We start from the raw sequence: 25,293 nt of genomic DNA, 5'->3' as shown, positions 1-25,293 counted from the left end.
ATGGCTCTTTTGTAACCATACGGAGCATGGGTTTTTGAGTCCAAAATATCAAAAACATCATTGAACAATTTTAAAAATTTTGCCGTGGGGCTGATGTTGATGAAGCCGGGTAAATTAAGATTTTCACAAAAGGTTAAAGCGTCTGCCACACTATCGCTGAAGAGTTGAGTCGCTAGTCGGACATTCATTATTTTATGTTTAAAATAAACATGGTTTGATTTTAATTTATTTGCTACATAAAATAGTTCATTTTCCTGTAATTGATGTAATAGTAAAATATTATTCCATTCTATTTTATTCTCTAAGGCATCTGTAAAATATTTATAACATTCGAACGCGTTTCGTACCAACTTCAACATGTGGCAAGGATCTAAAAAAAAATGAACCTGTTGGCCGGATTTGGGATCTAATATTGTGGTTTTTAAATTTTGAGGGTCCATGCAACATCCCAACTCCTCAGCCATAGCAATATTAGATCTCGTTCCGTCACAGGTCAAAGCTTTTATTTCAACACCTGTATTACCAACTAGTTCAAGTGCTTTAGTAACTAAACGGGCCTTCAGTGCGGCAGATGTTCCCTTTACTAAAAAGTAACCTACTGGTAACTTCCACATGGTGTTTATGCCCACTAATAAAAATACTAAAGCATCTGTAGCCTCCTCAGAATTTTCAGATAGGTTATCAAAACCATAATTTACATAACCGTAATATCGCTGAGATTTAGGATGCCATTCAGGACTAAGTTTGATTTTCATTTCGTCAATTATAAGTGAACAATAAATTTTACCCTGGCTACCTTCTTGCACACGTTTTAAAGCATTAAGCGCTTCTTGGGTAAAACCAGGGCGACCATCGATAGTGGCATACCACTTTGTTAACGTCCGAGGATGCGGCAAGGCAGTCGAAAACACCTTGCGGACATATCTATATGCTTTTGGTGAGTAATAATTAAGCGTGAGTGCAAAGCATCTCAATTCCGGTGAGAATGGTTTGCGTGACGTCTTTCCTGTGATGTTATTAGCAAACTGCCTTTCAAGAAGTTCTTTATTGGAAACTCCAATATTTTCTAAAATTCGTTTTTGTTCCTTGTCAATTAATAAATTTTTATTTATGATTTTTAAAATGTCATGTAGAGAAGCTACTCTTTTTTTTAAATATCTGTTTTTGGACTGGAGCCTTTTAATTTTTTTAGTTTGGTTGTCAATTTTCATTTTCATTTTTTTTTTCCTTGGTGTTAGTTCGACGTTTGCTTGCTTGATTGATGGTGGAGTAGTACTAGAAGGACCTGGTTCCTGAGATTTATAATTCTCTACCGACTTGAACACCTGAAAAAAAATTGTCGAGCAAATTGATATCCAAAGTATAAAATGTTTATCACAAGATGTTGCCGACGGCCTAATTTCATCAAAATCTGTTAATTATTCATCATAGTAGGTTGTTAAAGCGTAACACAAAAAGACAGACAGTCAGACACCCTCAAAAATTGTTTCAAATTTTACATGTAAACACATAATATGGAAACACTTACGGTATCTGCTAAAAGCAATGTTGGTATGGCATGAGAGACTAATTTGCGACGTTTATTAGGCAAACATTCAAATTGGGACGAATCAAAGTGCGCCGAACAGATAGTACTTGTGCGGGTAGGTTCCCAACTACGTTTTCGATCGCACAATTGTGCCCACTTCATTTTAAAGTGGGCGTCTTTAGGAAATCTGTAAAAATAAAACGATTATGATAAATTATTACCTGATCCTCATCCTTGAGAAAGGTACACCTTTTAGCTACATATTACCCAGTTCAGAGACACCCTACCCCGTTTCGCGCCTATCACTAAAATTGCGTTGCTTTAATTTTTTTTTAAATGTATTAAGTACGTGAAATCACAGAAATCGACCAGTTTTATTACAAGTATAGGTAGCGAAAAAATTGTGGTAATTAATAATAACTATTCTTTACTTGACTTGAAGACGGTAATTTAGTCGTTAATAATAAAGAAAATGTTTTCATCGATATCGATAATCGAACCGCAATCACTATCACATGATTCTTAAAAATCGAACCTTATGTCCTATGCAATTGAATCTAATACTGAAAAATTTTGTAAAAATAACACTATAGTCTCGTGGGGAGTGCGGCATACTATAGACGGAGAGCCAGGGCCCAAAATACTGTTTGAATTTACTAAGGCTAATTTTTTTATAGTTCATTAGAATGGTTGCGTACACAAACATACTGCGGTCAGTCAAGTGAACCTGAGAACAGTGACTCAGGTGCGCTATCAAAGGTGTCGTACCTGCGAGGTAATAAAATGAATTTACTAAGGCTGAAAATTGTTATATAACTTGTATATTGCATATAAATAAAAGTTGTAATGGTTAGTCAGCAGAATATGGGGACAGAGCTGGTCAGTATGCGCAAAAAATTAGCCTTAGTAAATTCAAACAGTTTTTTGGGCGCTGGCTCTCCGTCTTTAGTATACCGCACTTCCCACGAGACTAGTGTTATTTTTACTACTACGTAATTTCATGCTGTTCACGCGTATTCAAATTTTAACCTAATTTGTATATATCGAGGGTTGCAATTGTTTAGAAAAAACAAAATATAGTCTCGTGAGAAGTGTGACTCGCTTCTACCGAATTATTACGTACTCAATTACTGAATCGGTAAAGTTCTCGATTGTTATTTTATTATAATAATTTATGTAATTTAATTTATAGAAAGCGTTTATTACACCAAAAATACTTACTTATGAAATGAAATTCCATCTTTTTGTAAATTTGATGTGTTTGATTTGTTCTTGCACTCACTAACGGCACAAACAGGCATTTTTCACCCAGCGTGTAAGACGTCGTCACACATCGAAAACGATTCTGACAATGACAAAATCGATTCCGCAAACAGTGTTTATAAACGCAGTGGATTAAAAATCCATTACTATTGACAGAGGGGAATAATCATGCGAGGCGCGTCCTTAGGTTAAATCGTCCAAGGCTTAGATGTATTTCCGGGAACTATGGACACTCCATTAGCTACCCTTTGTTAAAGTTTTCAGATCAGATTCACAGCTATGAATAGCTTAATATATTTCATTATGTTTAATATTGTCCTTTTAATTGTGTTTTAACTTCTAACCTAGCATGATCCCTGTATAAAGGCAAATAATTTTTTTCCTTACCCTCATATGGAATCGTTTGCAATATTGTAATAAAATTATCTAGTATAGAGTTCACGATGAAAACTAACAATAGCCTTTTGCTATGTTTATTTTAACAATGCATTTAGTTAATCGCAAATTTCGCAAAAGCATTGCAACACTAGATAACTTTGTCTTTGATAATAATAATATGTTCAGCTTGAATGAAAACAGGTTCGCTTGTTAAATGTGTTGTTAAGGTGTTGTTATTATCTTGGCGAATTAAATTATTGTAGAATATTTTAAGCTCAAGGCGAAGACCTTGTCCTTTTCATTAAAATTTTGATATAAACGTCCTCCGTGAGGCATGTTTAGATATCTTTGATTGACAATGATAATAATCAATAACTTCATAGTCTTACCACCAACAGTACTGAATATGTATGTAGGTGCTGATTGATTTTGATGAAAAACTTCGTGTAAAAGTGCATCACTCATCTTCATCTACTCATCCATGGTAGGTAGTCTTTAGCAGAAAGGAAGTTTTTATAATGAGAACGTAACTAATTAGTAGCAGAACTGTCAACACTGATAAATACAAAGTATTTAGAACAACTGGCGTAGAAATCTGCTTAGCATAGTGGTTCCTCTAGTATGGAAGTCAATTTAGAAAAGGATGTTTTGTGAATTCTTTTCCAGTGGGCGAAATGTGATAAATTTATGGCTTTTAAATATTTTTGGCGCTCCAATCTAAAATGATCACGAAGGAAATATCACGTGCCTTATATTAAATATGTATTTTCTTGGCGACTATCCCAACGGCCTAGTATCATAAATATTACATTGCTCTTTTCGCAAACATTAAAATATCACGTGAATTTCTTGGCTCTCAAAAAATACATACCTAAATAGAGACTGGCCATAAATATGGACATACATATATACAATATACATTACACAGTAATGGTAAGGTGTGCCATACAAAATGACAGTTATTTTTTGTCCCGATTCAAAGCGTCCCACCGAACGTACCGGGAATTAAAAATGATACTTTATGTCTTTGTGCAGATTCAATGCGCCCCACCAAGCGTACCGGGAACTAAAATTGACAGTTTGTTTCAATTGCGTCTTCGTGTTGACTCTATGTTGATAAATGTCTCATCAGTCATCAGCATCACTAACATTTAGATCCGAGTACGCTCACAAGACGCTCACTGCTGCTATCGGCGTCAAAATGGCGGTAATCAAGTTGCTTCAACAACAGGTCGGCAATAGCAAGTCCAGCGTACTTGTATTAGTTAAGGTCAGTGGGACTGGCAAGTGTCATTAAATCGTCTGACTCTCATGGGCGTCCGCAGATGTCTTGGATGTCTGTTAATAAATGATGGCGGTTGATGTAGGCACACACCTGCCTTCTTCAGCTGTTAAAGTAATCTAATCGGACTTGTTTTTCTAAACGATTATACAATTGCTGACCCGCCCCAGCTTCACTCGGATGGAATTTCTGAAATTCCTTTCGCAACTGCCCAACTGCCAATGATTAGCAACAACCGAGTTGAGCTATAAACTAAGCGCTTTGGCGAGCAACGAGAAGAGAGTCTGTAGTTGGAATAATTTTGTCGCTGAGCTATGAGCGAGTGTGCGGGCGAGTAATCGTCCCTGCGCAAACTGTGTGAGTGTTTTGATCGCCAAGAGAACGTCGCTGAGTGATTTTTGTTTTCATTGGTAGCTCTTATCACCGCGACAAAGTAGTGGAGAGAGTTCTTGCGGGCAGAGTGCAGAGTCAGCGAGAACTATTAATATATCTATATATCCCTTTTATTGACAGATAAAAGGATTTAGTCATATACCTAAAGAATTCCTTTTTTAGCACGTTGATACGTAACCCTAAGGGTGCGTTTCCACTGACGTGGAACTGGGCGGAGTGGCGCGGAGCGGACCGTGAATTGGCCTATCACAGTGCTCGAAATCTCCACTTGACAGATTTCGAGCATTGTGATTGGCCAATGAAATAAACTTAACTGTTACCGAAATTATTATGAGCTTAATAAAAGTTAGCCTACTTCAAAATCACAGACACTTAAATTATTTTATTTGTTTGTATATTAGATTGACCACTCGCTCATTCTACACGCAATTCGCCGACATGTCCATTTATCAACGGGTTTAATATGAATTTATTTCTGTGATAAAAAAATTACGTAACGTCTAACGAGCGAAGTGGCACAATAGATGTTACATGCAATATGCAGAATTAATTTCCCTATCAATAATTTTTGACACTTTCTCGGTTTAACACGAACACGACACGGCCTAGGTACTTTTTAAACGGCGACATTAAAACATAACTATAACGCGTAAAATATAACGCGTATATTTTTGTGAAATAGATAATACCCGCAACTTCCTCCGCGTTTTCTGGCTACGGTCATGCCCGGCATGTACCTACTCTGTACTTACCCATCAAAATCGGTTAAAGAGATGCGGACCATAAAAAGCTAGCAGACAGACGAACAGACACACTTTCGCATTTAAGTATCATTAACGTTATTATAAATGCGAAAATGTGTTTGTTTGCTGGTTTATTGGTTTGTTGGTTTGTCCTTCAATCACGTCGCAACGGTGCAACGGATTGGCTTAGATAAAGAACTGGAGAGCGACATAGACTACTTTTTATCCCAGAAAATCAAAGAGCTCCTACAGGATTTTTATAAACCTAATTCCACGCGGACGAAGTCGCGGGCATCAGCTAGTAATATTATAAGTTTGGATTTGGATTATTGGTAGATTGGTTGGTTGGTGTTATTTATTTATTGATAAACACACCGAGTGTTGATCAACAAATATTTACAGGTACGTTAAAGATTTTACCTCACAAATGGCCGTCAATAATGTAAGACGTTGAAAAAGTTGCGTAAGTAGAAAGCAGGAAGCTTGTGACTTACCGGCAGTTTACGGCCTTCTTGCTAGCGATTATCGAACTCAGTCGTTTATAGATTTTCATTAAACTACTTTTAAATTAGCGACACAGTTACATAAATTGTTCAAATTAGCTAGAAACTCTTCAATCAGGAAATGACATATAGGTACGTATGAGATTTTTATGCTAATATTATATTTATGTGTGCTTTGCTGGTCCTAGCTTAGCTTGTCAGAATGGAAACATTGTAACTTTGCCTTATTCTTTTTTGCTTCTCTGCGATTTATCAAAAATCAGAAATCCGATTCAGTGGCGTCTTTATCTTCTTTGCCTGTGAGACTATATGTTTATATTTTTCACGTTTTTTTAAAATAATTTATCTCTATACAACTGAAAATAGTCACGTCTGTCGCTTAATTATCAGCATGTCAATATTTTAGTTTAAAAATTATTTTCGAATATAATATGTTTTAAATTTATACTGACAGACAGACAGTAAATTTACTGCCGGGGTATCGAACCAATGTATCACGGGTTGACACAAATCCGCTCAAAGTTTTTAACGGTATTGGGATTTCTGTCTTAAAAGCTTATTTGGGTTCGGGGCGATAATTTATACCCATCTTCGTAATAAGATTATTGCATAACTCTTTAAAAGCATAAACGGTGACATTTTTAAATGCATTACTAATTACTATTATGGTAGAACTAGATGATGCCCGCGACTTCATCCACGTGGATTTAAGTTTTTTTAAATCCCATGAGAACTCTTTAATTTTCCGGATAAAAAGTAGCCTATGTCCTTCCCTGGGATGAAAGTTCTCTCTGCAATCAATCTCTGTACCTTACGTTAAAATTGTTTAAACGGATGGATAGTACAAACTACAGACAGACAAACACCTTTGTATTTGTAATATTAGTAAGTATGGATTGTTACGAAACGAAAATCTGCACCTCGATTGCGGGAAACCTGCATCAATCATGATTACAATCTCAATTGTTCTGATTGGCTGAATTTGTGCGATTCTTGTTGCAACAATGCATTGAAGCCAATAGTGAGCGAGCGTCAACCAATCAGAGGTGATTGCGATCGTGACATTGTAGCTTTCATTCTCCCGCAATCGCGCAGCTGATTAGACCTTACATCAAAATTATTTAAACGGATGGGATCGTGAAAAACTAGCGTACAGACAGACAAACACCTTATCGTATTTGGAATATTAATAACTATGGATTGTTACGAAACGAAAATCTGATTAGCTTCGAAAGCTTACTCGTATGCCATACAATGAACAGATAATCCTATCGGGCAAAGAGTCACAATAAGATCCATATTCAGTGAATACGTGTACCAATATTGCTGCAACATCAGACAGGCCATCGGCCACGGCGGGTGACCCGAGGGCGCGGTTCCAAACCTCAATTAACCGGCCCATACATCGATTACTACAAGGCGGTTACACATTACCATCGTTCACGTCACGATCCCGAGTCAATGTACTTTCTCCCTTGAACTTATTTAAAACCGTCTCCAACGCATGATTGACGCTTACTCATTGTTACCCTGTACGTTACATAACCCGATTAGATGTGCCGTCACTCAAACAAGAATTTCCAAAAGATTTTGTTTTGTTAATGTTAAATGATGCGTATTCTATGCGCTTGCCATTTAATTGTTTAGCAATAGATGTGTCCGTTTAACCTATGTACCAATAGTTGCTAAAGATGAGATTGGATTAAAACTTAAAAGCTTTATTGAAAGATTTGATTTACTCTCTCGAATGATCGCAATCGGCATATCCTGGGGGGATTGGCCAATTCTGTTTTTATTATCTGATTTATATGCAGTTGTAATCGTGTAAGCTATCGATTGTATGACTATTGTATATGTGTATGATGCTTTATGGTTATTGCTTAATTATTTTACCTTTGGAGTAATAAACTTAACAGTAGTGTGTAACTACAATTTTTAAGCTACATATACTTTAATTTGCATATCCAGGTATGAATCTCCCCTTCCAAATAGATTTTTATATATTTTGGTTTTTATTTATAAGTTTTTTTAGCCCTAAGTACATGAAAAACATTTTTTTATTTGAATCTGTTATACTATACATCTTTCCATCTAAAGGTTACCTACACTAAATTAATCAAGAGTTTCTCCAAATTCAAAAAAGATAACCTGCAAACAACACAATAGGTACACTGTACAAGTACAAATAAGATCTCGTTCATTCATAACACGTACGTAATTCTAACCGGGGTCAAAAGTGGGCTGAATTAACATGTGCTCGCTGATAGCTCACTACTAACACTGCTCTGTGAAAAATCCTTTGTGTGCGTGTAGTAAAATTAACACTAAACAAAGCATAGACCATTTCTCTTCGTGATTATTCGAGCACATACAATGTTTAAATTTTATAGCGTGCCATTATTATGAATATCTACAAGATGAGTATGCATTAAACTGTTTTGTTATTTTTGGTACATGTTCAATTTAATTAATAGAACCGCTTTCCTCCTTTGTATTCAAAATAATTAAATTTTAATCATCTTTTGAAAAGTTCTTTCATCCCTGCAGGAAACGCATTAAAGTATAACAATTCATTCACCTATCTCATTATGTCATGAAATTATTCCAAAAGGAATTATAGGTATCCTACGCGAAGAGTTTTGTTCCTACTTTGTAAGTCAGATTCCTTCTTTAACTTTTATTAAAAGGGGAAAAACCCTTTCTTTTCTTTGGTGTTTGTATAGATTTCTATTTAAATTGCCTTGCCTGGAATCATGATTGAATTTAAGGTCAAGCAAAAGTATGTGCATTATTGTCCATATTGTAAAGTACTTTTTCCTGTTCTTATTAACTTGATGGTTGTCAGGAGACAGGAGGGTGCAGTAAGGAGGCCATTGACCTCGATCCCAACGTGATTCGGCCCGTACGCATTATTCGAATTCACCGCAGTCCTACATCATTCTCAATCGAAAATTCCACGCTTGATGTCTTCTTCGGTTACAGCGTTGCTTTCTTTATGATTTATGATCACTGCGCATCGTAATTACTCCGACCTTTTTTATGCTCATGTTATTCATTTACATCTGCCACTACCGATTGTTGTTTATTTGTGTTAGGTAGTCAGTTCTTGTTTTTATCAACATCGAACATAATCATCAAATATAAATGCTCCCGGCTGTAATCACGTGGGTAGTCGACGTAAGTCCGACTAGTTTTGAGTCCATCTGGGGTCCTTTGTCACAGGGACTCAGCTCACAATCGCGTCGCGGTTTAGACTCATTTATCACATGGATTTATATTTATAATGGAAATCACTCACGATAGTTAAAGCGCTAAATGATCATTAAAGTTAAGAATGGCGTCCATGTGCCCAGTCCGGTCTCTTGATGCGTTTAAAATATAAACTTTCAAGATGAAGTCGATAATTTTCGTTTTGAAGTGTGCCATTTATAAAGAATATTATCATTGGGGGATCAAACGAGGCTTGTTTTCACCAAAGATGAATTTGCAAGTTGACGGTTCATTGAGTATCAACAACAATAGCCTAAATATGTGTCGCGGTGACCCGTCGTGCATTGATCTTTCACGGTGTTGTAGTAGTGGCACAAAAATTCTCAGCGCCCAAAATGTTTTATGCACTTTGACCTTTTTACATTCTATTCGTATACTTAAGTACATACATTTCATCTCAGATTAGTCCTATTAAAACATTTTATTGTTAAGTATTATTGCGTAAGCCCGCACTTTTGTTTTAACTAACTGTACCTACACGTTCAAAAATGTCATTTTAATCACTAGTTTAACAATAGAAAAGTCTTATTCAATGAATCACGTTTTGGTCGCGACCAAAAGCTACTAAGTTTTAAGTGTTTCATACTTTGTTTCTCAATCTCATAGCAAAGTTATCTAAACCCTGCTGAATTCCATCGTAGGCTTTTCTTGTTCGTACTCTCGACGGCCGTCTCACATTCCGGATGAATCACGCCCTAATTATCACTTTCTGCGAACCTGTAACACTTACAAAGTTACAACTTTGAATAACTTACCGTTAATAAACATCAAACAGTAAATTCACTTTAAGGAATTCGCAAGCAGTAATAACTTTGTTATAATTAAGGTGACCTGACCGTTTATGGGCTTTCTTATAACCTCATCTGTGGATTTTCGGCCGTAAATAAAATTATCCCAATTAAGAGCACCAGAAAGTTCAGATTAAAATTATTTTTTCAGTGAAAATGAGTGCCATTTCTTTTGCTCTCATTTTTGTTTTGTTCTGTTTCGACCTTTGTATCGGTATGTTTTTCGATATGAGTGCAATTTTAGCAATAGTATAGTTACGTTATATATAATAAGTTCATTAGGGTGTAGAAGTTAATTTAAATAGATACTAACACAAACAACTAAACAATCTTTTCTTAGGAGAAATCCCAGGAAACAAATTTATTGAGACATCATTTACATACAATATAGTACTCTCCAATTAAAGAGATAAAACGAGAGCATTATCATATAATTTTTCAAGCTTGTTCTTGTTTCTCAAGTTCTTAACCTAAAAAAAACCCAGTAAGAAGCAATAATAATGAATTGGGTAGTTAGAATCTCATTATTGATTCATATTAGTGATGTGTGATGACAAAGCATCGTTACATAAAAGTATAAACAGTGATTTCGCTTGAATACATAGACGTTACGTGATGCCTCAGCAGGTGTCGACTTTCCACTCCTTTCGGCAACAGTTATGGCAACAAAACCAAAAAGATATATTAAGGCTTGATCAGACACAGCGTGGCTCGTAGAAGTTTTAATGCAAGGAATTGTTAAGGTGTTGTCGGAAGAATATTATGTCAATTGCAATTAAATGCATCCCAACTGCATACACACACATGCCGTCGGGTTCGCAGCGTGTCAAATGGGCGGTATGTGTGGATCCACCATAAGAGCGATCACGCACTCTTTCCATTCGAGTCCATGAAAGTACGCTCCGAAGTTGTCAGAGGTGGTGGAAGGCTTCGGCCGTGGCTAGTTACCACCCTACCGGCAAAGCCGTGCCGACAAGCGATTTAGCGTTCCGGTACAATGCCGTGTAGAAACCAAAGGGGTATGGGTTTAATAATAACTGCCATACTCCTTCCAGGTTAGCCCACTTCCATCTAAGACTGCATCATCACTTACCACTAGGTGAGATTGCAGTCAAGGGCTAACTTGTAGCTTACGCACTAAATCCGACTCCCGTCATCCGATATCTCTCCGTCATCCGTGACAATATCTCTGATGTGCCTCGGATACAAATCGGACATAATATATGTATAACGTAGATAGGTGAAAGATGTCCACTGAATATTTGGATCGGATTAGTGCGTAAGCAATATCCGAATTCGGTCTGAGTTTTTTCACAGACTGTTTTTTCACGGATTCGGATCGGATGAGTGCGTGATCGCTCTTAGACGGACAGCGGAAAATTTCCTACGTATTGTCACATAACAACATAATAGTAGGTCTACCTATCTACTTATTTTACTTTTCCCCGCCTACGTATATTTATAGTCCACTAACAACCTTAGTTATGTAACATGAGAACCTGCATGGCCAAGTCGCGTAAGAGACAAAAGAAAAAGAAAACCATACTCTAATCTTGGTTAATCAATGGTGGGCAATATCAGTAACCGAACTAGTGACCTGTGATATATGGTTGTGATGATTCGATTAGATAATAAAAACCATTTTTCGACTAGTTATTAACAGTGAATATAATGAGTCCGAACTAACAATGTGAAAGCCATATTGTCCTTTATCTGTTAATTGTTGCTTGAAAATAATAATATTATATTGCATCCAAATATTTTGTAGCTATGACGTCACCATTATGGCAGAAACTTTTTCTACTATAGGTACTGAACTATATTTTACGTAAAAAATCGAGGTATCTACCTATTGAATATCCCAATATTTTACCAGTTTAGTAGTAATGGTACTATGTACCTACTGAAATGGTACCAGGTAGGGTAATAATATGTATTTGATATCAAATCCCGAAGGGCGTGTTCAAATGCGTGTTACGTGTAAGAAAGTGAAAGGTACAGAGCTAGTCTTAAGTGAATTATTATATTACCTGCTCAACCAGCAAACCTTCAGTTTCCGATCAACTTGTTGATTCCAAGAAATTAAATCAGTTGTAGAAACTTATCCAGTAGAATTCTTCGAATTCTTACTATGAAACGTTCTTTGCCTTTAGAAGAAGGTATTTACAACATTTATATTATATGCAATAAACCTGCACACGTGTGGTTTTTCCGTACCTCTAGATTACGACTGCAATGAATATTATAGTAAAAAAGAATGACGTTGATATTCGATATCTCCATATCATAATTCATATACCTAAACCAATAAATTGAATTAACTATTAGATAAAATAGAAAATTTTCAAGGAAAACCAGCAGATAAAAAACTGGCCAAGTGCGTCTAAGGATGTTAGGTTCCGTAGGTCGTAGTCATATTAGTAGTTAACATTTTTGGCGGTTATTATTTTTCAAAATCTAAGAAACCTAATTTTAAAGTAGCTAACTAGGTATTTACTTATTTAAGTGTCTCTCGAGAGGGTAAACCAAATTTTTTATCGACTCTCACTTTTCATGATGACCCTGAAAACTGTGACCCGCAACTTCCAACAAATATTGCACTACGCTAACAACTCAATCGGATGAATGATACGCGAACGCATATGTTACGAACAGACAAACATACTAACGTTCATTTTTATATGTAGGTAGGCTTAAGGCGTATCCAGTGCAGCAGGAAACGAAACAGGCACAGATAAAACTAATTTGTAAAAAGCAGAGGGTCATAAAGCTCGGGCGGCGCACGCGCACGTTTTATCTGTATTTTAGGACAGTTGGCTCGTTATCTAAAAACTCAACGTTACCGTCTCCACTTACTCTGAAGTAAACATTTGACTTAGAAAGTGCAGTTTCATGTTTCGTCCACAGATAACGTTTTACGTGCTTATTTGTGCCCCAGAATTATTATGCCCCTACTTGGAAGGTTTTAAGTGCCGATTATTATGAGGCAAACAAATCAATGCTTTAAATCCACAGAAAAAGAACAAAAATGGAGCATTTGTTATCTAAAATATCCTTGTATGTCAAGTTAAGTAAGTCCTATCTTAAAACTTAAACTTTAAAACAATACACTTATCTATTTTCGTACTTATTTTAAAAACAGAAATATACTCGTTGAAGTTATTAAAACATTCGTTACATGAAGTTATTACCTTGCTACATTTTAACAGATAAAAGAAAAAGAAGAAACAGTTCTTATAAAAATGGCTGTCTAGGTATTATTTCGTTATTGCTTGACCATTAGAATAGAATAGAATAGAATAGAATGTTTTTTTATTCATGTAAACTTTTTTGTGAGTAGTGTTTATGAATAGTCAGGTAGTTTTAATTTACCACTGGTTCGGACCATTGAACGCGAAAGCAGTTTAGGAAGGATTTAGGCGTTTTTTGTATAACCTAATGTTTCTCTAATATACCATGAAAGCCACTTGAGCGAAGCCTGGACGTATAAGTGATAAAATTTAAATGCTTACGTAAAGTATAATAATTATTATCTAAATATATAAAAGGAAAAGGTGACTCACTGCAGTCTGTGAGCGCAGTTGATAGATCAGTCAGTTCTGATCTATCAACGTAAAGCTCGAACTACTGAACGGATCAGGCTGAAATTTGGCATGCATATAGCTATTATAACGCAGACATCCGGTAAGAAAGGATTTTTGAAAATGCAGCCCCTAAGGGCGTTGCACACATCCGTAATTTTACGGATCCGTGAAAAAAATACGAATCGAATGTAGGTACGTATTTGTATGAAGGCCACTTCTAAGAATCACGGCTACAAACCGAATACAGATGACTGCACAAACGCCCTATGGGGGTAAAATAGGGGTTCGAAATTTGTGTACTCCGCGCGGACGAAGTCGCGTGCATAAACTTATATATATGCTTATATTCTGAAAGTTCAAAGGAGGCGGTCAGCCCTACGATAGAATAAGTACATAATGTATACAGTCAACACCGCCGCCGGCCCACATCGATAATGATCGTAGTAAATTAGTTATCAAAAAAACTAACATACTTATCACGCGCGTTGATGTAATCGCCACAAATTAGATCATGTAACGGGCTTGTCCGTCCGCATAAGACGCGATACGTCGGGCTTGTACTTTAGGCAACAAGTTACAATATTTATAACCAACGAGCTGATGCCCGTGACTTCGTTCTTGTGCATAGGTAGGTATATGTTTTTAAAAATTCCGTGGAAATTCTTTGATTTTCTGGGACAAAAAGTAGCCTATGTGTTAATCCAGGTTATAGTCTATCTACATTGCAATTTTCAGACGAATCCGTCCAGTAGTTTTGGATGAAAGAGTAACAAACACACACACACACACCCACAAATACACACTCGCGCGGGCACACACACACACACACACACACCAATTAGATATACAAATGTTGAATTTAAATATTGTCATGGATGTCATATAGCCATGCACTTCATACTAAATGAGTATAAGCTCAACGCAGGTTTAGATGGATTAATAATAGCAAATCAATTTATTTACCCAGAAAGATTCCAGTTTACTATACAATAACAAAAAAAACCATTTAACACTCAGCTACTCTAAAAGCTAACACTGAAATCTTAAAAAGCAAATCTCTCTAATTTTACTCCAATCATCATTAGCACATATGTATAGTACGCGACAGGTTGAGATGGCAATCGGAGTATGAGGTGGGGGAGATGCCCTGCCCACCTGCACGACACCCGCGCTCGCCCGCACCGGGTTAGCGCGGGGGCTGTGTGGGTGTACGGGGCGTTCCCTCCCCGATCGCCATCTCGACCTGTCGCAGACTATACTTACAACAAAATTATCATAATAATAACAAATCAAAAGCGCTATAATTTGTTACAAGGATGATAAGCAAAATCACAAGTTCTTAGAACGAATGTAATGACGTCTGTAAACGCGTTGATGTCTTTTATATTACTCATAGGTCGACAGCGGCGAATTCGCGATTCAATGAACAACATTTTAGTGAACTTATCCATCGATAAATCTTTATTTTTATTTGCTTTTGAAAGTTAACAAATAAAAAATTTGTCAAATGCGAATCGGACTTGCACACGAAGGGTTCCGTATCATTGTACAAGAAATAACACGTTTTGTTTTATTTTAATTTTCATGGCGGCCATTTTGAAATATTTAATTTCATTGTTTTTTTACGGTTCACGAGATACAGCTCGCTGACAGACAGACGGACGGGCGAACAGCGGAGGCTTATTAATAGGGTCCCGTTGACACCCTTCGGGTACGGAACCCTAAAAAACAGTTTTGTAAAGTTGTTCAGCACCTAATTCTATTCATAAGTCAAAGTCATGCTTTTTCCGTTCGTTTCTTTTCATCGAAGTTAAGAAAATTTTACAAAACGTCTTTTTTTGTTGTAAATCAAGATCGTTGTACTAAGTTTCTATCGAGTTTGATCTTCTTTATGTTGTCTTGTGCTTACTATTTTCTAGCAATTCTTTTTTTTTTTTTATAAAGAATATTAGCCATGTTAAATGACTAATATTCCCCTTTCCTCTCCAACTAAGCGTCAGGCTTGTGCTAGGAGTAGGTACGACAATAGTGCAACGGGCGGGGTTTGAACCGTCGATATTTCGGTTTTCAGTCCACTCCTTTACCGGTTGAGCTATTGAGGCTTCAAAATAAAATATAAAACAAATATACCCAAATATAAAACAAATATACCTAGATGTTCCTGAGAGTATACAAATGTACCTGAGAGTTCTCCATAATGTTCTCAAAGGTGTGTGAAGTCTACCAATCCGCACATGGTCAGCGTGGTAGACTATGGCCAAACCCTTCTCACTCTGAGAGGAGACCCGTGCTCTGTAGTGAGCCGGCGATGGGTTGATCATGATGATGATGATGATGATACCTAGATGAAGATTAACTGGAAGAGAAAACCTGTAGGTATTTTATTTTATTCTATTAGTAAGTACGGACTACGGACATTATCGAATTGCACTAATTTAAAAAACAACACATCATAAACCTCAATAGTGCTTAAATTAAAAGGTATATAAGTATTAAGTATTCTATTTTAACATCAAAAAAATAAATAAAACAAAATACTGGCTAATGGCTATGATTTGACAATTACAGTTTTACTCACTTGAAACACCTCAAAGTACTAATTCTTTTGTAATAGGAGTAATACAAGAATAACGCAAAAGAAGTATACCAAATCATTTAATTCTATACCAGATGAGAGTAAACTTTTTCATCTCTTTGTATTTAAATAAATAAACGCCCTTCCAACATTGTATCAGTACCTAGATAATTTAAAATTATAGTTGCATACAATGAATAGTAAGAAGTCTCACGGTCCTGCGTTATTACAGTGGCATTGTAGCGGACACGCTCTAGAGCGCGTCGGCGTCGTGCCTCAGGAAGTCTCCCTCAGGACTCTGTATGCCATTAGAATATAGATTAGTATCGCTACCTTACAATACCACTCGCTAATGAAGCATAAAGCCTAAACAGAAATTAAGTTTCTTATACGCCTTATCAATTTATATCTGTTTGTTCAAATAGCCCGTAGAATTTATTTATCGTGGCGAGCGTAAGTAGTGGCTCATAATTCGAAGTAATGGCCGAATGCCTGAGGCGGCCGCATACCTGAAATATCACCATACATCAAACTGTGCCGCTACGCGCTTTAATCCTAGAGCTCGCATAGTTTCCAGTGCAAACCAACCAAGTTAAGCATATTATCTGACAAATATTTCCTAGATCTCATGCTATACTTTTCTTAAGGATAATATTTACTTCATCATGAATCATGATCAACCCATCACCAGTCCACTACTGAAAACAGGTCTCTCAAAATGAGGGTTTAGGACATAGTCCGACACGCTAACCTAATGCGTATTGGGTAGACTTCACACACCTATGAGAACATGCATGTTTACTCACGATTTTTTCCTTCGCCGTTAAAGCGAGTGATATTAAGTAATTTGCTTAAAACGCACATTAGAATAATTAAGGTTGGCGTGCCCGGGTTCGAATGCCCGACCTCCCGGATTGGAGAGGACGACTTAAACACTAGGCTAAATAAGATTAATCCTAAATCCGCCAAAACGGATAAATCTGTATGGTACAACGTGCAGCATTAGGAAAAGCAAGCAATACGCACTAGAGTCCGGGGGATACTCAATGCACTTTCTTGATTGTACCATACAGATTTGTCTATTTTCGCGGGTTATACCGAATTAAACTTGTTGTATATTTGTATCATAGACTTCCCCAAAGTAACGCCTGCTACAATCCAACGAACAAAAAAAAAAGAAGAAATCTAATAAAGTTATTTTTGGTGTTTTCAGATCGAGCGTCTAGCGCAGTACGAGCGGCTGGTCGGCGGCGGGTGCGCCCGGCGGCGCGCAGCACGCCTGTCCGACTTGGAGCGCGTGCAAGACCTCTTTCCGCACGACTACCTCGCGCTGCATGATGCCGACGCGCCCGCAGCGCTGGCCTCGCACCATGCACAGGTAGCATTTCAGTTCTGTTGCATTTTATTTCTCTGCCCAATGCTTGTAATTTATCACACAATAAGCACTTGCCCTCCGAAGAGCAGTGAAAGCCTAATGGTTAAGACGTCGGCCACCTATTCGTGGGAGTCGAGAGTTCGATCCAGGGCACGCACCTCTAACTTTTCGGGGGCATTTTAAGCAAGAAACCTGCATGCATGAGTGTTCTCCATAATGTGCTCAAGGGTATATAAAGTTTGACAATCCGTACTTAGCCAGCGTGGCGGACTATGGCCAAACAATTCTGAAAGGAGACCCGTGCTCAGTAGTGAGCTGGCGATGGGTTGATGCTGATGCTGATGATGATGATGATGATGATGATGATGATGAAGGATTCTCCTGACTGAACTTCGGTGTTAGCAGCCAATTTCAACGAAGACTAACCAATTACGCAGAAGATATTATTGTAGCACATAAGTGTACGCACAAACATAGGTGCACTCGCTCTTATAGTCCGTATACGGGACGGCAATCCGACATAACCGGCGAGAGATCAGGCGCAAGACCAACGGCTTTACTTACTATTTTAGGCTCGGGGGTGTAACACCAGCAACTTACCAACACAGAGCTGGTACTGAGAATTTCTTGACAGAAAACCCCAATTATGTTTCGACCCGATCTGGACTCGACTCGGGATCTCATAATCAGTAAATAAGCTCAGCTCTAGGCCAACAAGGCAGTTAAATTAAATAAGTAGCTGTATAATAACCAACTACCAAACTCTTCGTGGGTATTACATCAACACTCTGATCACTGTAGATCTGTACCTAATAGGAATCCAGGCAGGCGCGAGTAAGTGCAATAGATCTAGTAGGGACGTAGTGTGTGGACTCCACGAAACGAATAATTCCAATGAGCAAGCTGATAATGCTCAGGTTCAGATTATCCAATTTATGCTGGGCTGTAGCACTTACAATAATATGTTTGTCTTTGTTTTGTTAGGTTTGTGGGTTTTTAGGAAACTCACTCGTAGAAATTTAAGTATATTATCATAAAGACTATGCATCACTTACAAATAAGTTTACTAGTATTTCTGAAACGCAATTTCCTGCTATCCCAATACAGGCGATAACACTTATCAAAATCCTAGTTTTACTCATACAAAATTATTATGTTACTAGCTGATGTCCGCGACTTCGTCCGCGTGGAATAAGGTTTTTAAATCCCGTGGGAACTCTTTGATTTTCCGGGATAAAAAGTAGCCTATGTCACTCTGCCGGTCTTTATCTATACCCATGTAAAAAATCACCTCAATCTGTTGCACCGTTGCGACGTGATTGAAGGACAAACCAACAAACCAATAAACCAACAAACAAACATACTTTCACATTTATAATAAGGGTACTGATATTTCAGAAGTCGAAGAGTCTTCGCAAAAGGCCGAGTTTGGATATCGGCGGTACAGTCAGCGGCAACAGCGGCTCCCTGTCGCCACGCACCTTCATTATGGAAGCTCCGGTCCAACTCTGCCCTTTGGGATCGACGTCCCCACCGCTAGACCGCCATCTATTCCTCTTCAGTGACTTGCTCTTAGTTGGCAAGTCTAGAGGCACCAATTGCTTTAAATTGAAAGAGAGTGTAAGGCTGGCAGAGCTGTGGATTTCCTTGCCCGAAGGTGACGATACCGGCTTTCTTATCGGTTGGCCTGCTGTCACTGGTGTTCTGAACTACCTCGCTACATACCCTACGCAAGCGGCCAGGGATACCTGGTATCGGTATGTATTTTTAAAGAGATCCGTTACTGTTACCTTTTAATTTAAACATTTGTTAACCTTAATGTTTCGTTTCAGAAAAATCCAAAATGCGTTGACCGTGCAACTGGCAACGGAACCAAAGTCGACAAATATTCAGATTTTCTACAAGGATCTGGCAAGCTCAATAGAATTCGTAAGTACAAAGTAAAAGTTTTCCTCATTCCAACTCGAATTGCACTGCAATCGTATCCGTAGGTATGTTGGGAATCTAAAATTTTCGTCTGTCTCGCTTTCACGGATATTCACGTATCCTGAGATATGCTATTGGTACTCAAATCACGTAAAAATGTCTACTAAAGTGAATGTGTTCGCGAAAGTGTAGCTAGACTTTTATGGAGTCTTTCAATTAAGCATCTACCCAAATGTAAATCAATGCAAAGTGAGACAGACGTCTCATGTTATACAATAATTTTGAATAGTATTTGATCAAAAACACTGCTGCTTTAGATTTGAATTGCATATTTTTCTTAAAATATTATTAGGGAGTTTGCATTTTAAAAAAAAATTATTATTTCAGTAAAATATAACTTATACGCAAGCCATTGTGATAATGCTATTATTAAATCTATTTTCAGTGTAAGACGGTATCGATAAGTCCTGAAATGAGTGCCCGTTGCGTGGTCCGCCAAGCGTTGCACGTCCTCCAGAATGGTGGAGACGGGGACGCAGAGCACGAGGGCGAGCACGAGGGGGAAGAGGGGCGGTGGGGCGCCGCCAGCGACTTCACGCTCTGCGTGCGCGCAGGACGAGAGGCACCCCCTGCCCCGCTGCAGGGCATCGAAAGACCCCATGCTGTTCAGGTGATTGATCATGTGTTTTACTGATATTTGGGCTATTGATGCAGTGACAGAAATATATGAGGGGTTATTCCGAAGATTGACATGCGTGGAATATTCTTGGAAAAACATTATAATTTTTTATTAACATCAATCTGTTAGACACCGAATAAATTCTTTGAATGTACAGATCTGTGGGCGAAAAAATTAATCCATCAAATTATACTTATGTACGATTCTAATAATGTTTTTAAAAATAAATTTCTTATGCTAATATTTATTACAGATGTCACGCATAAGACAAACTTTATCAAGTGAGGATGGTTTTGACTTAGAGCACGTAAACGCAAAAAATAACCCATGCGGATTGGTATTTGAGTTACGAAAGAAGAATCAAGGTTTGAAAAGGTTAGCAACATCGAATTCATTTCATTGGAATAGTTGTCATTACTTTTATTAGTTATCCTAAATCAATTGATTTGTAGCAATAGCCTTAACTTAACGTTTTACTGTCATTATTTCTTTCCTTATCCTTTTAGCCGAATAATATAATTACTAATTCGACATTAACATCTTTATCAATAGTATTGTGTGTTTTACAGTAACAGCACTACTCCAGGGCGAGGTCTACGACTTCTCCGTCGAGGCGGACGGCTTTTCGGTGTGGCGTTAACGAGATTATGTAACGGCACGCCTCCACCGGCGCTACTACAGGCTCTTCGTCGTCTGCGATCGTCTGCACCACTAACGCATGGCGTCTTCCGTAGAAGTGCCAATGCTAAGGCCCTACGACTGCTTCGAGATAAGGTAAACAGTCAATTTTTACGCTTGAACTTAATTTGAGGAATCCTCAATTTGACGTTTTATTTTTCTCTGCAAATCGTACTCCAGCAGAGCCTTTTGGAGGCCTGGGTGTGTGACCGTTGTTTTTTCCATAATATCGTTAACCAATTCTTCATTCTAATCTATTTCACATCCTGGCTACCCACATTTACTAATCAGATTTTTACCACATTACCTTTTTCTCTTACTCTTCAGAAGAAGTTTCTTAATATGAATTTTAATCGTTTGCAGTTGGATACACTGGGTCCGTGGACGGAAAGCTGCGCAGAGCTGGACCGTGCACCAGTTCTGTTGCTAGCGGCACTCGTTAAGGAGTTCTTCCGAGCTTTACCGCAACCCCTACTCTCCGCCGAACTATATCCCACCTGGCTACAGGTTTTAAGTAAGTGTCAAATGATTTTTCTTTATATTATGCTTCCTTTCTCAATAATGATCATATTTTATACCATGATGGTCACTGAAATCTAATAAGTCTTTAATGAAAATTTTCTATGGTTCTAGGTTTACCTCAAGCAGAGAAAGTTGCTGCCGTACGCTCCCTATTGTTAAAACTACCGAAATCTCATTACAACATGTTAACATACTTCGTGTGCCTCTTGCAAGCCATCGCGAAGAAATCTAACATCAATCTTATGTGCCCCATGAATTTGGGCGTCTGCGTTGGGCCCAGTTTACTTTGGCCCAACGTTCCCTGTGACAAAGCTCCCAAAGCAGTGCCAATGGTTGTTGAACTACTTATAGTCAAAGCTGAAGCTCTGTTTGGACCACAAATCGCTGGTCTTCTCGGTAATGGTAGCCCTGAATCCTCTAATGCACTTCTCGATTCTGGAGCAGAAGAAAGTGATAGCCTTCATTCAGTTGGAATATCACTTGATTCGATGGAATTATCAACGCCAAGAAAAGAAAAACTGTCGCTCAGCAGGGATTCAGGGTTAACACTCTCAGAAGATGATTCAAACAGCAACGGAGGAAACAGCCCAGCTCCTAGAAATATACTACACAGCCTTTCAGCCCCAACTTGCAATCTGCAGCAAGACCAAAAACTACTATCACGGTACACTACAGACAATCATAATGTCAATGGTCTTCCTCAAATCGCGCAACGGCAACAAAATATTTATTCTAATAAGGCTGAAATGTACAGTACCGTTAATGAAGAATTATATACGATGCCATACATGGGTGAAAGATATGTACATAACACTATTAATATAGGAATTGCGAATGGTGTCGATGATAGAAATTATGTTTCAAAAGCTGCGGTACAACGATCAACAGCCGATGCTTATGCACAGAGTCCTGCGAAGTATATAACAGGTTTGGAACCACAAAAACCACCCAGGAGCAATGTCTCGAAAGCAGCTAGAACTTCAAAAGTATACAGTATGTACGCAGAATTTCAAGAAGCAGATAAGAGTGTCCCCATCAAAAACTTTAGCAGAGCAAAAAGTTCGGATAATTTATTAGAATCAAAACAAGAAACGATTGGTAGTAAACGAGATATCGTATCAAGTCAAGAGAACATCGTTTATAGCAATATTCATGACCTCGCAATGTTCACAGAAAATATTCAGCGACAAAACCAGTATCAATCTCACGCAGATATTTTATCTAATATGAATAATTACTCCCGCGTTTACACTGGATGGGAGAAAAAGAGCGCAAACTACAACAATCAAGTAAATCAAAGTTCAAACGACAAAATTTATGGGCAAATGAGCAAGAACCAAGGGGAGTCCTCGCAAAATAAAGCAGATGGAAAAACAACACCGGCAGCCACTATTTTTACTAGAAATGACTGGACTCGTCAAGCAGCGAGGACTAAGAGCTTAGATGTTAATGAAGACGGACAAAGCAACGTTGCGGACAAAACTCGTAATGGAAGCTACGAAATAAACGTTGTTAACTGTTGCCGCAAAAGACGGTTCGACCCCGCTCATATGTGTACAAAGAATTGTATAACGCTCGCGATGGTGAATAGCAGAGACAAAGAGAAACATGCAGGAAATTCACAAAGCGCCTATGCTTACATTGACGACATACACGGCAACAATTCAGAAGAGACCAAAAAATGCAGGGGTCGCATTTACAATAATAATAAATTGAACCAGTCAAAATCGTTAGCGAATATTATTTTACAGAGCGACTCCAGCAGTAATGACACGCTATATCAGCCGCAGAACTCCTTCCACAGTCGCTCGACGGAATCGACGGCGAGCGAGAATTCCTTTGAAAATTGCTACACAACCCAGTACATTGAACCACTATACACATCTGTTTACAACAGAAGAAGGGATATTTTTCACGAAGAAAAAAACAACATGTTTCCATCGGACATTTATAAAGCGACGCCGACGTCAGTGCAACCTGATTATTCGTCTGAGAAAGAACAGAATAACAACAGCAAAAAGCCGCCTCACATGCCTCCACCCGTGCCACCCAGAAAAATGGTTTACCAGAGAGTTCTAAAGAAGTTTCAGCCAGTTCATGTGAATAAAGATGACAAGGCCTCTCGATCTAAGTCTGTACCGCCCTTGTACAGGGATCCCCCCAATGGTACTGAGAAAAATGGACAAAACGTCGTAGCCCTTGTTTGTTCAGAATCTGACACGGAATCGGAGTCATACGTGTGAACTCATTGCACAACATTAATTTTAACATACTATAAGGGTGCAATAGTTGTACTGTATAACATGAATAGTTTGCATGTCGTCGTATTAAATTCTAACAATATTATTGAAGAACATGCGTAGATATTTTTCATGTATTCTATTTAGATAATCTTATCTAAAATGTTACTATAGTACTTCTGTTTAACTTTAACGTATCGTGTGAATCCCGCCTTAAATTTTCTATATGATATGTGACCATAACCTGAGCTGTTTTGGTGATGTAATTCCAAAGACGTAAAAATAATTTGCGAACTTAATTGTATTATGTACAGATGGATTTAAATAATAATCTTATAAAATACTTTATTGTAGTTGGTAGGTATGTAGTGTATTTTAAAGTTATGACTTATGACAGCAGCTACTTTATAAATTTTAATCTTAACAATACTTATATTTTAATTGTTGTGTATTGGATTATACGTAATGTTAGCATCTATGTGTCATGTAGGTATGTGTTACGAGGTTTAAAATAAATTATAATATAAATTGTAAACAGATAGATTTGTATATATTGTATGATAGTGTACCTAAATGTACCTAAAACAATTATTAAAATACATATTATGATTTGTAATGATATTTGATTGTTTTCTTTACCTTCAGAATAATCTGTAAAATAAATGATAAACTAAGTGTCTTATAAAAATACATATTTTATTAAGTACATAGATCTGAAACCGCTGGGTTTACAAATTTGAGATTTTGCATGTAGGTTCTCTCTAGAACCGTGGTCGTCAAACTGCGGCCCGCCGCTGGTATTTGTGCGGCCCGCGGCATACCAAATAATTTTACAAAAAATACTAATTATACTACGATAAAGTATCGCAATCAACATTTCCAGTCATTTAAAAGACACCATGAGGATTTCACGTAGTCCCAAAGACGCGAACATAGCAGAAATTGTAAAAAAATGCAACATCATAATTCGTGAATTGTAAACTTTTTTATTTATTACTTAAGTGCCTAACTACCTTAAAATAAAATGTGTTTTTCTTTGTACCTAACCAAAATCTCAAATAAACATTTTTGTTTTTATCTACCTACATTCATTGCTAGTTTTCCCATAGGTAATTACAATTCACAAGTGTACGGCCCTCAGTACTATCTCACATTGTCCTATGTGGCCCTTGACCAAAAAAGTGTGACGACCACTGCTCTAGAACATAGAAACTTACTCAATAAAACATTTCAGGAGTTTCAACGGGATCTTTAAAAAATCTTAGTAAAAGTAGACTTGGGGCCGATTTCACCAACGTAAAATAAGTCTTTTTCCGGGAATAAATTTGATATTTTGCAGGTTTTTAGTATAAAAACTGTCGTCGGTATAAAAAATTACGTCCATTTATTTATTCCTCAATTAAACGTCGCTTGACCTTGGTGAAATCGGCTAGTTTAGTTCAGCTAGTTTTTAATAGTCGCTTAAAATACAAGACTTGCGAGACCTATATCTAAAGAAACTTTCTTTCACGTAAACCAACTATCTTGCCAGTCTTGTCTGCGATAATAGACAGTAAACTGATCTAT

At 37.6% G+C, this 25,293-nt stretch overlaps 1 protein-coding gene across 1 annotated transcript in view; it reads left to right on the top strand.

The window, feature by feature from the left end:
- The window catches only part of LOC117991367 (uncharacterized), a 189,735-nt gene extending 165,387 nt beyond the window's left edge, over positions 1–24,348 (top strand). The window contains exons 4-11 of the mRNA XM_069504860.1: positions 17,521–17,685; positions 19,081–19,439; positions 19,515–19,611; positions 20,054–20,278; positions 20,541–20,662; positions 20,857–21,061; positions 21,329–21,479; positions 21,599–24,348. Of these exons, the coding sequence (XP_069360961.1) occupies positions 17,521–17,685; positions 19,081–19,439; positions 19,515–19,611; positions 20,054–20,278; positions 20,541–20,662; positions 20,857–21,061; positions 21,329–21,479; positions 21,599–23,730 (3,456 nt within the window). The 3' untranslated portion in view covers positions 23,731–24,348. The remainder of the gene's footprint in view (positions 1–17,520; positions 17,686–19,080; positions 19,440–19,514; positions 19,612–20,053; positions 20,279–20,540; positions 20,663–20,856; positions 21,062–21,328; positions 21,480–21,598) is intronic.
- The last annotated feature ends 945 nt before the right edge of the window (positions 24,349–25,293 follow it).

Source organism: Maniola hyperantus, chromosome 19, assembly GCF_902806685.2.
Source record: "Maniola hyperantus chromosome 19, iAphHyp1.2, whole genome shotgun sequence".
Lineage (NCBI taxonomy): Eukaryota > Metazoa > Arthropoda > Insecta > Lepidoptera > Nymphalidae > Maniola > Maniola hyperantus.
This window is presented reverse-complemented; position numbering and strand designations above follow the sequence as displayed.